Source organism: Oncorhynchus mykiss, chromosome 26 (assembly GCF_013265735.2).
Source record: "Oncorhynchus mykiss isolate Arlee chromosome 26, USDA_OmykA_1.1, whole genome shotgun sequence".
In the NCBI taxonomy this organism is placed as follows: domain Eukaryota; kingdom Metazoa; phylum Chordata; class Actinopteri; order Salmoniformes; family Salmonidae; genus Oncorhynchus; species Oncorhynchus mykiss.
In genome coordinates this window covers 31,424,210-31,439,775 of record NC_048590.1, presented here as the reverse complement: position 1 = coordinate 31,439,775, position 15,566 = coordinate 31,424,210, and the positions used below count along the sequence as shown (strand labels likewise).

Below are 15,566 nucleotides of genomic sequence, written 5' to 3'. Positions count from 1 at the left end.
TCGGATCTGTTGTAAGCTGCGGTTATGTTTGCCAGCAGCGTGTCAACTTCGAATATGTGTAGACAGAGTGCATGTTACTACTGCACTCCGATACCACCTCACACCAAACATAGACGAGTCGACGACAGTTATAGCTCCCGAAATAGGAGAGCAGTGACGTTGTTCAATTTATTTGAAAAATATATTTTTCACCTTTATTTAACCAGGTAGACCAGTTGAGAACAAGTTCTCATTTACAACTGCGACCTCGCCAAGATAAAGCAAAGCAGTGTGGCAAAACAACAACAGAGTTACACATAAACAAACGTACAGTCAATAACACAATAGAAAAATCTATGTATAGTGTGTGCAAATGTAGACGATTAGGGAGGGAAGGCAATAAATAGGCCGCAGAGGCAAAATAATTACAATTTAGCATTAACACTGGAATGACAGCTGTGCAGATGATGATGTGCAAGTAGAAAATAGAGATACTGGGGTGCAAAAGAGAAAGAGGATAAGTAACAATATGGGAATGAAGTTGGATGGGCTGTTTACAGATGGACTGTGTACAAGTACAGTGATCGGTGAGCTGCTCTGACAGCTGATGCTTAAAGTTAGAGAGGGAGATATAAGTCTCCAGCTTCAGTGATTTTTGCAATTCGTTCCAGTCATGGGCAGCAGAGAACTGGAAGGAAAGGCGGCTAAAGGAAGTGCTGGCTTTGGGGTGACCAGTGAAATATATTTGCTGGAGCGCGTGCTACAGGTGGGTGTTGCTATGGTGACCAGTGAGCTGAGATAAGGCGGGGCTTTACCTAGCATAGACTTATAGATGACCTGGAGCCAGTGGGTTTGACCTGTTATTTGTGTTGTTGTAGATGAGTGGTCACCATTAACTCTCAGATTAAGGTGGGGTAGCGTGCTGTATCTGTCTGCCTGACAACCAATCAGAGGGAAGGATTCCTGATGGAAGAGGGTAGGAGGGAAATTCAGGGATACAAATACAATAAGCCCGTCCTCCTATAGCTCCTCCCACCATCCTCTATTTCAGTCTTTAGCACATTCTCTCTTCCTTATTCCCTCCTTCAGGTTCTCTACAATCCTTTGGGGAATGTCTAATCCAAGTATGGCCTTCTGTTGTTAGCCAATGCATACACACGCTTATTTTTACATTTTAGTCATTGAGCAGACACTTATCCAGTGCGACTTACAAGAGCAATTGCGGTTAAGGGACAGATTTTTCACCTCGTCGGCTCAGGGATTCGATCCAGAGACCTATCGGTTACTGGCCGAAAGCTCTTAACCGCTAGGCTAATTGCCGTCCAGCACATACAAACACGCACGCACACACACACACACACACACTCACACTCACACTCACACTCACACACACTCATACACACATGAACGCATACACGAACACATACACAAAACCAATATCAGTTGAAGTATAACTGATTGTTTGGCCCGGGGGAGAGCAGCTCTGCTAGTCATAGAGGGGTGTTTGCTTATCTGCTGCAATATTGTCCGTTTGTCGTAATCATGGCACAGCATAGGCTTCTATTGATGGTGAATGCAGAGTCATTGTTATAAATGAAGCAGAGACAGCTTGCCTGTATAACTGACTGGGTGCTATTTCATGTTTCTGTTCCTCTGCTCAGGGAAGATGCAGCACCAAGGAGGAAGCAGCATTGTTGCATTTTAATGATTTAGAGCTATGAGCACACAATAAGAAGACGTCTCTGACAGGATCCAGTACACTTGTTGTTTGTCTCTAGTGTGAAGGGCCTATACAGTTCAACGGAAGTGCAGCTGTATTCCGCATCTGTGCTGAGGCCATGACCATAGAAGACTCCTTGTATATGTAATTATGCGGTACTGAAACAAAGAGGTATGACTGCACAACTGTAGCTTCTCCTAGGCAGAGTAGTAGCTTCTGTAAGTAGATTGTGTTACCTGAAACCATGGTGCCAGCATTTGGGGCCGTGAGGCGACGTGATGACCAGATGACAGTCATCACCTTCTCCTGCACCCGCTGTTGCCTTCTACACCTACTGTCCCCCCCCCGCACTTTTAAAATGCTATATCCTACTGGTGAAGGTCCTTCAGGGAGTCCCTGGATGCCTGGAACACGGATCCACCCCTGAGCAACCCGATAGGAAGACGATTAGGGAGAGGTGTGTAAATGTCACAGGACGCAGGGACCTCATCACGGAACACCGCAGGGGGTTCTAGGAGAACACAAAAACGCCCCCCCCCCCCCCCCCATCAGGCATGGTAGACGGCAGAGAGAGACCTGCAGAACGCACTGCTATTAACAGTCTGAGGGGCCTTCTGTTTGTGTTCGCTAATCTAGTTTGGGAAGGAGAACGTAACGGTAAAAAAAAGAAATACACAGCTGCACGCGCATCAATATGTCTAGAGGTGTTCATTAGTAGGACTACATTACTATATAGTAGCAGAACATTTTGTGTTACGTTTGGTAGCGTTTTTATGAAACCTTTCATTGGGTTAATCAATTCAAATCTTGCATAGAAAGTTATTGCTCTCCCATTAAAATGTTCCAGTGGAATTCTCAGTGTGTCAGAGGAGATCTCACTACCTCTACGGAGTTATTTTCAGAACAGGGTGATAATTGAGCTGTTGCTTTTTACAGCCGAACAGAAGTCTTCTCTCTCGCGTAGCATCAATGTTTATTATTGGAAATATGAGAGGGAGTTTTCCAGACCAATGACTGGGAAGCGTTTCAGATAAATCTAGCCTGACACCTTTGCTACAGCACCGTTACCTGTGAGTGAGCTAGTGATGATACTTATGAGGACATGTCAGTAATGAGTTCTCCTATAAATTAGCAACATATTAGTTATAGAGGGAGTGAGGGAATTTGCCATTGTTAATCTCATAATAAAAAGCTCTGCCTACCCTTCAGCGAAACCAACTAGAGAGTTGCCATGACGGGGTTATTGGTCAACATGTTGGCTCAAGTCCTTGTAAAATCCCAAGGCACTGGTTTGAGCTTGATATGGTCAGAGCCTGTTGTGATAGTGTTCTGTTCCATCCTTATTCTAATGATATTGGGGTAAGAACAATAAGGATCTTGTCCTTAACCGATCCTGACCGTATATTGATTATTTTGAGATTATTTATTTAGTGGTTGATATAGTGGTGTTGTGTTTCCACCCTGCAGGATACAGTTGTTGATATTGTTGTGTTGTGCTTCCACCCTGCAGGATACAGTTGTTGATATAGTGGTGTTGTGTTTCCACCCTGGATACAGTTGTTAATATTGTTGTATTGTGTTTCCACCCTGCAGGATACAGTGGTTGATATTGTTAGGTTGTGCTTCCACCCTGTAGGATACAGTGGTTGATATTGTGGTGTTAGGTTGTGTTTCCACCCTGCAGGATACAGTTGTTGATATTGTTGTATTGTGTCTCCACCCTGTAGGATACAGTTGTTGATATTGTTAGGTTGTGCTTCCACCCTGCAGGATACAGTTGTTAATATTGTTGTGTTGTGTTTCCACCCTGCAGGATACAGTGGTTGATATTGTTGTATTGTGTCTCCACCCTGCAGGATACAGTTGTTGATATTGTTAGGTTGTGCTTCCACCCTGCAGGATACAGTTGTTGATATTGTTGTGTTGTGTTTCCACCCTGGACACAGTGGTTGATATTGTGGTGTTAGGCTGTGTTTCCACCCTGGACACAGTGGTTGATATTGTGGTGTTAGGTTGTGTTTCCACCCTGCAGGATACAGTGGTTGATATTGTTGTATTGTGTCTCCACCCTGCAGGATACAGTTGTTGATATTGTTAGGTTGTGCTTCCACCCTGCAGGATACAGTGGTTGATATTGTTATGTTGTGCTTCCACCCTGTAGGATACAGTGGTTGATATTGTGGTGTTAGGTTGTGTTTCCACCCTGGACACAGTGGTTGATATTGTGGTGTTAGGTTGTGTTTCCACCCTGCAGGATAATGTGGTTGATATTGTGGTGTTGTATTGTGTTTCCACCCTGCAGGATAATGTGGTTGATATTGTGGTGTTGTAATGTGCTTCCACCCTGCAGGATACAGTGGTTGATAGTGTTGTGTTTCCACACTGGACACAGTGGTTGATATTGTGGTGTTAGGTTGTGTTTCCACCCTGGACACAGTGGTTGATATTGTGGTGTTAGGTTGTGTTTCCACCCTGCAGGATACAGTGGTTGATATTGTTGTATTGTGTCTCCACCCTGCAGGATACAGTTGTTGATATTGTTAGGTTGTGCTTCCACCCTGCAGGATACAGTGGTTGATATTGTTGTGTTGTGCTTCCACCCTGCAGGATACAGTTGTTGATATTGTTGTGTTGTGCTTCCACCCTGCAGGATACAGTTGTTGATATAGTGGTGTTGTGTTTCCACCCTGGATACAGTTGTTAATATTGTTGTATTGTGTTTCCACCCTGCAGGATACAGTGGTTGATATTGTTAGGTTGTGCTTCCACCCTGTAGGATACAGTGGTTGATATTGTGGTGTTAGGTTGTGTTTCCACCCTGCAGGATACAGTTGTTGATATTGTTGTATTGTGTCTCCACCCTGCAGGATACAGTTGTTGATATTGTTAGGTTGTGCTTCCACCCTGCAGGATACAGTTGTTAATATTGTTGTGTTGTGTTTCCACCCTGCAGGATACAGTGGTTGATATTGTTGTATTGTGTCTCCACCCTGCAGGATACAGTTGTTGATATTGTTAGGTTGTGCTTCCACCCTGCAGGATACAGTTGTTGATATTGTTGTGTTGTGTTTCCACCCTGGACACAGTGGTTGATATTGTGGTGTTAGGCTGTGTTTCCACCCTGGACACAGTGGTTGATATTGTGGTGTTAGGTTGTGTTTCCACCCTGCAGGATACAGTGGTTGATATTGTTGTATTGTGTCTCCACCCTGCAGGATACAGTTGTTGATATTGTTAGGTTGTGCTTCCACCCTGCAGGATACAGTGGTTGATATTGTTATGTTGTGCTTCCACCCTGTAGGATACAGTGGTTGATATTGTGGTGTTAGGTTGTGTTTCCACCCTGGACACAGTGGTTGATATTGTGGTGTTAGGTTGTGTTTCCACCCTGCAGGATAATGTGGTTGATATTGTGGTGTTGTATTGTGTTTCCACCCTGCAGGATAATGTGGTTGATATTGTGGTGTTGTAATGTGCTTCCACCCTGCAGGATACAGTGGTTGATAGTGTTGTGTTTCCACACTGGACACAGTGGTTGATATTGTGGTGTTAGGTTGTGTTTCCACCCTGGACACAGTGGTTGATATTGTGGTGTTAGGTTGTGTTTCCACCCTGCAGGATACAGTGGTTGATATTGTTGTATTGTGTCTCCACCCTGCAGGATACAGTTGTTGATATTGTTAGGTTGTGCTTCCACCCTGCAGGATACAGTGGTTGATATTGTGGTGTTAGGTTGTGTTTCCACCCTGGACACAGTGGTTGATATTGTGGTGTTAGGTTGTGTTTCCACCCTGCTGGATAATGTGGTTGATTTTGTGGTGTTGTATTGTGTTTCCACCCTGCAGGATAATGTGGTTGATATTGTGGTGTTGTAATGTGCTTCCACCCTGCAGGATACAGTGGTTGATAGTGTTGTGTTTCCACCCTGGACACAGTGGTTGATGTTGTGGTGTTGTATTGTGTTTCCACCCTGCAGGATAATGTGGTTGATATTGTGGTGTTGTAATGTGCTTCCACCCTGCAGGATACAGTGGTTGATAGTGTTGTGTTTCCACCCTGGACACAGTGGTTGATATTGTGGTGTTGTATTGTGTTTCCACCCTGCAGGATAATGTGGTTGATATTGTGGTGTTGTATTGTGTTTCCACCCTGCAGGATAATGTGGTTGATATTGTGGTGTTGTATTGTGGTTCCACCCTGCAGGATAATGTGGTTGATATTGTGGTGTTGTATTGTGTTTCCACCCTGCAGGATACAGTGGTTGATAGTGTTGTGTTTTCACCCTGGACACAGTGGTTGATATTGTGGTGTTGTATTGTGTTTCCACCCTGCAGGATAATGTGGTTGATATTGTGGTGTTGTATTGTGTTTCCACCCTGCAGGATAATGTGGTTGATATTGTGGTGTTGTATTGTGTTTCCACCCTGCAGGATAATGTGGTTGATATTGTGGTGTTGTATTGTGTTTCCACCCTACAGGATAATGTGGTTGATATTGTGGTGTTGTATTGTGTTTCCACCCTACAGGATAATGTGGTTGATATTGTGGTGTTGTATTGTGTTTCCACCCTGCAGGATAATGTGGTTTATATTGTGGTGTTGTATTGTGTTTCCACCCTGCAGGATAATGTGGACCTGGGAGACCTGATGTTCTCTCTGTGCTACCTGCCCACTGCCGGCAGACTGACCATCACCATGATCAAGGCCAGGAACCTTAAGGCCATGGACATCACTGGGGCATCAGGTAGAAGTCAACACTACCTCACACCATAACAACACTACCACAAAAACACATAATATCTCACTGTGTATTTCTATTCAGAACATCACTATAACACTGTGTGTTTCTATTCAATACTACTTAACATCAAAATATGCTGTATACAACAACAATAGCACAGCAGACTCTGTCTCAGTCTCAATGTCTCAATGTCTCAGTCTCAATGTCTCAATGTCTCAGTTTGTCACTCTCTATGTCTCTATCTCTCTAGACCCGTATGTGAAGGTCTCTCTAATGTGTGACGGTCGGAGATTAAAGAAGAGGAAGACCTCCACTAAGAGGAACACTCTGAACCCTGTCTACAATGAAGCCATAGTCTTTGATGTCCCCCCAGAGAACATTGACCAGATCGGCCTTATGATCGCAGTCATGGACTACGACCGGTGAGTAAATTTAACTCAGAGATCCAGTAGTTTTTAACTCAGTGACTCAGTAGTTTTTAACTCAGTGACTCAGTAGCTTTTAACTCAGTGACTCAGTAGCTTTTAACTCAGTGACTCAGTAGCTTTTGAAATTGCTAGCTACTGCCCTCATTCAACACCATTTTGACTATGCTAGTACTTCCTGGTTTGTGGGCTTATCTAAATTTATGAAGGGGAAGCTCCAGATAGCCCAGACTAAGCTGCTCAGGGTGGTATTGAAGGTGAGTCCTCATACTCACATAGGCAGGAGCTACTTCCAGGAACTAAACTGGCGGCTGCCTGTTGAGGCTAGGGTGTCCCAGATTAGAATAGGTTTGGTTTACAGGAGTATTTATGGTCCTGCGCCCAGATATCTAAGTGATTGATTTCCTCGTGTTAGCGATGCATACAATCACAGCACCAGATCAGGTGTTGTGTGCTTATACAGGTTCAGGAGTAATGCTAGGAAAGATACTTTCTTATGTACTGAAGCCTCAGAATGGAATGAGTTGCCTCTGCCCATAAAAACAACTTCCTCTCTGGGCAGCTTTAAAAATAAAGTACAAATATGTTTGATGTCTTCTGTGCCCATATGAAGAACCCCTATGATGTAACTGGAATGATGAGATAGATGTTCATCTTCTCTGTTTTTGTTTTATTATTTCACTGCCATACTGTGTTTGATCTTGTCTAGCCATCTTGTCTCAAGAGGACCACAATGGAAATAAGTCCCAGACTTTATTGTGTGTTATCCTCAATGATTTTATTCATGTGCACGTATGGCTTTTTCAAGTTTTATGTGTGCTTGTTTTTTTAAATGGTCGAATGAATAAATGAAACTAAAAGCTAAACTCAGTGACTCAGTAGCTTTTAAATCAGTGACACAGTAGTTTTTAAATGGTGGTTCTTATGCAGTATATACCCGTGTGCTACTTGTCAGTCTCTCAGGTTTCTTGTAGCCCCTTGAGCGTGTAGATACCTCCAGTCTAGACAATACTGATTCAGAATTGATGCGGGTTATATAGATGGTTAAAAAGCTTTCAATGCAGAAGGGAGTGAATTAGAGAAGGTTACATTACCCCGAGCCTCCTATCTTGTGGGTAGCAGTCCAACATCTCCTCGTCTTTATCTTCCTTCTATTCTTTCTCTTATCAACTCTCATTTTAGTACCGCTATGTTTTTCTACCATGGAAAATGTATCATCATTACTGTGAAGGCAGACATATTCACATGATCACCTAGCTTTGAATGACTGTTCTGTCACACCATGATTGAAAAGATACTCTCATTTCGTCGCATCATTTAGTTCTGTCACACCATTCATACAGACGCAATATGAATGTTCTTTCCTGAGATTTTACATCCCATCATACATTTTGGTTGATGCCCTATTTTTTGATGAATTCACACATTTTCAATGATTCATGTGATTCACTTTTAGATCCACACAGGGTTACTGTAATGTTACTTTAATGTTCTGTCTAAAGTTAGGAATAAACTTGTAGGTTTATCTTACTACCCAAATAAACGTTACGTTTAGGTCGAGACAGTACTCCTTCATCTCCAGTCCAAAGGCAGGAGTAATGAAGGCCTCTGTGTGTTTCCCTATCCAGTGTAGGCCATAATGAGGTCATCGGGGTGTGTAAAGTGGGCACCGATGCAGAGCACCTGGGCCGAGACCACTGGAGCGAAATGCTGTCGTACCCGCGAAAACCCATCGCCCACTGGCACCCGCTCATAGAGGTAAAGCCGGTGTTCGTGTGTGTGTGTCCACATATGTGTCTTGTTTCCAAGTGCAACATTTCCAAGGTTTGCCTCAGCCTAAATAGGTTTGTATTGCATACTGTCAAAATGACTCAAATACCCGACATCTTTGAGCAGACTAGTTTGACCTATGTCTGGTGGTTTCAGACTTTTAGAGTGTCGTTACCTGCCACAGGAACTCTTTCATCAAAATGATCCTCCTCTTTTCTAAGGCCTCATTCTTCTCAATAATAAATACCCTAAGAGGCTCTCAAACTCTCTACCTCCTAGCGCAAAAAAATCCTCCATTGTTAAAAACAACCACAGCTGAGAATGCAGAAGGCTTTCAGCGAGTAGGTAGGTGTATCTTGATGGCAGCAAGAAGCATGGCAGCAAGTATACTGATTCTTCTGAAGAAGAATCAAGGCCTTTCTACATCTCATGTTTACATTGCATTGTATAAGATGTTGCTATATACAAGGTAGCTGAACAACGGTATACATAAAATAGCTGCCATTAATTGGAAATATATAATAATACATGTATTATTATGGCGGATAGATTGAGTGGAGAGGAGTGTTGAGGAGTTGAAGGAGAGAGTGTGTGACCTGTGCACTCAGCCTTGCATAATGGCTTTATTGCGTTGTCATCAAAGGAAACTGTCTTCCTTTTAGAACACAGCTGAGTGAACCACCAATGTTTAGAGAGGGAGCGAGGGAGAGAAAGAGAGAGTGAGACAGACAGATAGGGAGAGACATACTGTAGATTAAGTGAAAGAGACAGCACGAGAGCAAGAGAAGAGGTAGAGAGACAGACAGAGCAGGATTTGAGAAAAGGAACAATTAAGTGGACTATTCTGTTTGCTTCAGGGTTACTTACTTAGTTACATGTACATTATGTGACAATGCTTTGAAATCCTAATTTGAGCCCCCAGGAAAGCACATCTATTGTTTAGCAGTCTGCCTCACCAGCCATTTGAATCAATGTTGTTCTGCCTTCACAAGGCCCTCCCCCCAAAAATCACATAGTCAAAACACACCCGGGACGCAAAAGGACTTCAAACGCAACTATGTTTGTGTGTGTTTGTTTGCTCTGTAACCCATCATTCTCTCCCTCACTCTCTTTCTGTAATGGCTTCTGTCTTTTTGCTTTTAAGCCAGCAAACAAAACACTTACTGTCAAGAAGAACTGAACCTTTCACTGCAAAATACATCTGACTTTGATGAGATGAAAAGAGAGGAAGACATTTTGCTGCTTGCTTAACTAACCGATTCTGAGCGGCTAGATTTCTGCAAGCGAAAGAAGAGAATCAATCAAGATCATTCATGTTGAAGTGCTGGGAGTTTGAGAGAATCTCTGTTTTCACTATGGGTGTTTTAGAGAGTAGTTATGTTTGGCAGTCTTCTAAGGAGGATTCAGAGGCAATAAAGATAATTTCCAAAACATATTTTAGTTTGGCACAGCTTGTTGCTTATCACCTACAATTCGTGAGAGATCCTTGTATTAGTGAGCTCTTATTTATGTCTTTAGGTCACAATTGCTGCTATTAAGCTTTAACTACAGTGCAGTGAACGTCACTTTCTAACAGAACTTACAATTTAATTGGTTTATTGAAGTAGCAGATTTGGTCAATACACTGACCCGAAGTGATCTGTTATCTTCTTCCCCTCTACAGAATGTCTCTAGGACTATTAATCTACATGTACACAGCTATCTTTATTGGAGGTTTATCTCTCTTTCGTCTCTCTCTCTCTCCCACAGTACCAAGGCACCACAGGTGGGAGCCAGGCAGGGTCCTGTAATTCTCTGAAGACTCCTCCGTCTCCGTAAGCCCGTAAGCTTAACCGCGGGTCCCTCCTGGAATACTACCACAAGGAGAAGAGCCAGGCGGTCCAGCCCAACCGTAGGAACACCGTCCTGCTTGGTGGTCGACATACTGTTATACGTCACGACAGTGTGCGGTCGATCTCATGGTTATCAGAGACCAATCATTGTCAGCTCTGTGTCTCTGGGACAGGGCGTTTGCATGGGGAGTTGGATTGATTCAGTTGCATGTTGAGTGACCACATAATATGGTTGTTTTCTTTTTCATTCAGTTCTAAAAAGAAAATGGATGACAAAAACAACCAGGAGGTTTTAACAGTTTGGTCTAAGCCTGAGTTTGAAGTAACCGTTTTTTACATTAGCCTTGCTCTACCTGTTTTTAATGGGGTGTGTCTGTATTGCACAGTGTACTTAAAAACAACCAGTCGAACTGATATACATATTTCATTTGGAAACAGTGCATGAGGTCATGGTTTTTTGGTGGAATATCTTCTCCTCAGTTCTTTCGGGTTTCTGTTCTTGGAATAGAATGTTCTGTCGGATGATCACATGACATGTGCAGTGGCAATTCATTTCTTAGACTTAGTACCTGTACGTAAAAATGTCCTTTCAATTGTTATCAATAAATATTTATTAATAAAACGCTGGGTGGTCAATGTTATAATCCTCACCTGTTGGTATGACAACTACAGATTGTCTTGAGGTGATAAAAGGCATGCGTGTGAGTCTAAGTGTTTTCTGAGAGATGGAGATGGGGTCTAGTCATTTGATTCATACCTTGTCGATGATCAGTTGTTTATTTTTGCAAATTACAAATCAAATCAATGAGATTGCAGCCGAGTGGATTACCATGACTGGAAGAAGTGCCTGTATTTGTGAGAAGATTACTAATGAATCCACATAGAAACCAATGCCAAATGAACATCTACTCCGAACATTCACAGATGACTTATCATTATGGTTTAGAATAATCTGGATACATGCCTAGTTGCTAACTACTGTTTCACTTTATCAGCTGTGTTCAGTGAATAATACTGTTGCTATGCATACCTCTTGGGGATACATGTACTTGTACATTTGAGGCTCTGACAGAATATTGATTCCACTGTTTCCTACAGTGTCATACAGGCTCGTCAGTTCTAGAGCAAGCTGATTGGCTATCGAACCATGTGTCTCCTCATTGCGTAGGCTGCATGTTCTGGGGCTAAATTGGTCCTCCGTTGCTCTCCATGTATTAGCTGCCTCCAGTGATGATGAGCTGTGATTTGTCACTGTCAGAGAGAGCGTTTTCAATCAGACATGCCTGCCCCTCACAAAGTGCCAGAAATCAGAGTGTGATGAAGTTGTACCTACTCCATATACTGTTCTCAGGTCAATTTAGCATGTTCCTCCTGATGGTAAAGTTATTAGATTAGGAGGGTACTGATCCTAGATCTGTGCCTACTACCCGCAGCACTAGAATCAATTATACCTCGTGTATTGAGCCAGTTTATCAGATATACTGTAGATCAGAAGAGGTCTACCGTGACTGTCTGTTGAATATCCATGTTTCATTATCTGATGCTTTTAGTGATTAATGACTTTGCATGTTGAACTCTACCTGAATGATGGCACCATTGTATTGACTTTAGTCATGGGAATCATGTAACATCTGTTGTACTCTGGACTTTTAACATTTCTGGAAATCACTCTTATGGCTACTGTGAAGGTTAACCACATTTACCAGCACTACTTCATAGCTCCATACACATCTATAACAAGCCAACATTGTGTACGTTTTGAATATGACAAGAGAGAACATTAGAAACTGGAGCCATCCATTTCTTTTTTAGCTGAGTAGGTCATCAGCCGTGGTGTAAAGTATTTAAGTACAATAATAATTTAAATTGAAATTACTACTTAAGCAGTTTTCTTTTGGTATCTGTACTTTACTATTACTTCACTACATTCCATAAGAAAATAATGTACTTTTTACTTTTTACTCCATACATTTTCCCTGACACCCAAAATACTCATTACACCCAAAATACTCAATACATTTTGAGTGCTTTGCTGGACAGGAAAACAGTCTAATTCACTCACTTATCTGGCAGACTCACTAAACATACATGCTTGGTTTGTTAATTATGTCTGAGTGTTGGAGTGTGCACTGGCTATCCGTAAATAAAATACAAAACTAGAAAATTGTGCCGTCTGGTTTGCTTAACATAAGGAATTTTTTAATTTTGATAGTTAGGTATATTTTAGCAATTACATGTACTTTTGGTGCTTAAGTATATTTAAAACCAAATAGAATTTTACTGAAGTAGTATTTTCCGTGTGACTTTCACTTTTACTTGAGTCATTTTCTATTAAGGTATCTTTACTTTTAGTATGACAACTGGGTACTTTTTCCACCACTGGTCATAGGCCGATACATTCCCTCCCTGCATATGAGACACTTCAGAAGATGACGCGTGACACCGTTTAGATGATGATGATGATGATGCAACGTTCGCTATAAACAGGGCAACTTCCCCGTTCTGTGAAGCCTACAGGATGCTTTGGAAATCGAATTGGGAATTAGAACTCTGGAATGGATATGATCCTTCTTATGATGGTCTAAAGGGTCAGCCATTTTGGTCAGGGAGTTGGTCAAACATTATTTGCCAGTGCTGTGATAAGATAGTGTAAAAAAATGAATTTAAAAAATGATCTGCATTGTAAATTTGTAATAGCCAGCCAGTTTAATTGCAATGATTCCATAAATTTTTCAAATTATGCCAATATGCCAACATTCTATTTAAACAATGCAGTCAATCCACAGCTATACACTGGCTGAAATTAGTTGATGATAAGATTTAGACAAGTTGTGAATGCATCAAGTACTGATATTGTATAATATAATATCAAACACAGATTTCCAAGAAAATAAAAATGTTGACATTTATGGTCTGTTTACATATATTTTAGAGGCTATTTATACCGAAACAGTATTTATAATTATACAACAATATTTTGGGGTTACAACTGCCCTATCCCATCTGGACAAGAGGAATATGTATGTAAGAATGCTGTTAATCGACTACAGCTCAGCATTCAACACCATAGTACCCTCTAAGCTCATCATTAAGCTAGAGGCCCTGGGTCTCAACCCCTCCCTGTGCAATTGGGTCCTGGACTTTCTGACGGGACTTTCTGACGGGTGGTGAAGGTAGGAAACTGAAATTCTAATCCAAGATGGCGTAGCAGTCAGACGTCCTTGTCCTGTCGTGTCCCTTGTATATATTGTTTTACATATTTTTCGTCGCATATCCTTTAAAACATTTTGCTAAACCTCATCATCTAAATACTCTCCTGCAACCCGCCTCACCCAATGTGGCGTGGATCAGCTTTTTTTTCCTAAAGTATTTATATTTACTTCGGATCTGGAATCCCTCAACTGAAGCTAGCCAGCTAACTACCAGATATCAGTCAGCAAACCATTGCCAGCGGTCATCAGCTAACCTTCAGCTCGGAAAGCTCTCGCCAGTTCGAACAACGTGACTCTAACCAGAGCATAACGGACCTGCTATTTTTATCCCCGGATTCTTCAAAACTAGCTAACAGCAATCCCGGATGACTACTCCTGGCTAGCGTTTCCATCCCAGAGCAAGCACCAATTTAGCCTGATTCTAGCCCGGCCAGGGCTCCTGTGCTACTACCGAAGCATACTCCTGGGCTACAATATCGGTCTGCTAGCTACCTAGAGCTACTTGGAACACTACTAATTCCACGACTGGTCTATCCCCCCCCCCCCCCCCCCCCCCCCCAAAAAAGGCTAACTTTCTAGCCCCTGCTATCTGCTTGCTTGCAAACCCGGTCTGCTAACTGCTAGCTTGCCCTGGTCTAATAGCTGCTAGCTTGTTTCGCTCCGGCCTACTAACTGTTAGCTTGTTAGCCTGCTAACTGTCTTAATCGCCGTGTCACCAGCCAGCCCAACCACTCTCTGGACCCATATATTCACTTGGCTACGCATGCCTCTCTCTAATATCAATATGCCTTGTACATTACTGCCCTGGTTAGTGATTACTGTCTTATTTCACTGTAGAGCCTCTAGCCCTGCTCAATAAGCCTTAACCAACCATGTTGTTCCACCTCCTACATATGCGATGACATCACCTGGTTTAAACATCTCTAGAGACTATATCTCTCTCTTCATTACTCAATGCCTAGGTTTACCTCCAATGTACTCACATCCTACCTTACCTTTGTCTGTACACTATGCCTTTAATCAATGCTATTGTGCCTAGAAACCTGCTCCTTTTACTCTCTGTTCTGAATGTGCTAGACGACCAGTTCGTATAGTCTTTAGCCGTACCCTTATCCTACTTCTCCTCGGTTCCTCTAGTGATGTGGAGGTTAATCCAGGTCCTGCAGTGCCTAGCTCCACTCCCACCCCCGAGGTGCTCTCATTTGTTGACTTCTGTAAACGTAAAAGCCTTGGTTTCATGCATGTTAACATTAGAAGCCTCCTCCCTAAGTTTGTTTAATTCACTGCCCTAGCACACTCTGCCAACCCAGATGTCTTAGCCGTGTCTGAATCCTGGCCAATCTCAGCGATCACTGCCTCATTGCCTGCTTCCGTAATGGGTCTGCGACCAAACGACCACCCTTCATCACTGTCAAACGCTCCCTGAAACACTTTTGCCAGCAGGCCTTTCTAATCGACCTGGCCAGGGTATCCTGGAATGACATTGACCTCATCCCATCAGTAGATGATGCCTGGCTATTCTTTAAAAGTGCCTTCCTCACCATCTTAAATAAGCATGCCCCTCTCAAAAAATTTAGAACTAGGAATAGATATAGTCCTTGGATCACGCCAGACCTGTCTGCCCTTAACCAGCACAAAATCATCCTGTGGCGTTCTGCATTAGCATCGAATAGCCCCCGTGATATGCAACTTTTCAGGGAAGTTAGGAACAAATATACACAGGCAGTTAGAAAAGCTAAGGCAAGCTTTTTCAAACAGAAATTTGCATCCTGTAGTACTAACTCAAAAAGGTTCTGGGACACTGTAAAGTCCATGGAGAATAAGAGCACCTCCTCCCAGCTGCCCACTGCTCTGAGGCTAGGAAAAATTGTCACCACCGATAAATCCA

At 42.5% G+C, this 15,566-nt stretch overlaps 1 protein-coding gene across 1 annotated transcript in view; it reads left to right on the top strand.

Moving 5' to 3' along the window:
- LOC110506630 (synaptotagmin-9) overlaps positions 1–12,623 on the top strand; it is a 42,852-nt gene extending 30,229 nt beyond the window's left edge. The window contains exons 4-7 of the mRNA XM_021586387.2: positions 6,322–6,442; positions 6,690–6,861; positions 8,493–8,622; positions 10,384–12,623. Coding sequence (XP_021442062.2) covers positions 6,322–6,442; positions 6,690–6,861; positions 8,493–8,622; positions 10,384–10,452 — 492 coding nt within the window. The 3' untranslated portion in view covers positions 10,453–12,623. The remainder of the gene's footprint in view (positions 1–6,321; positions 6,443–6,689; positions 6,862–8,492; positions 8,623–10,383) is intronic.
- The last annotated feature ends 2,943 nt before the right edge of the window (positions 12,624–15,566 follow it).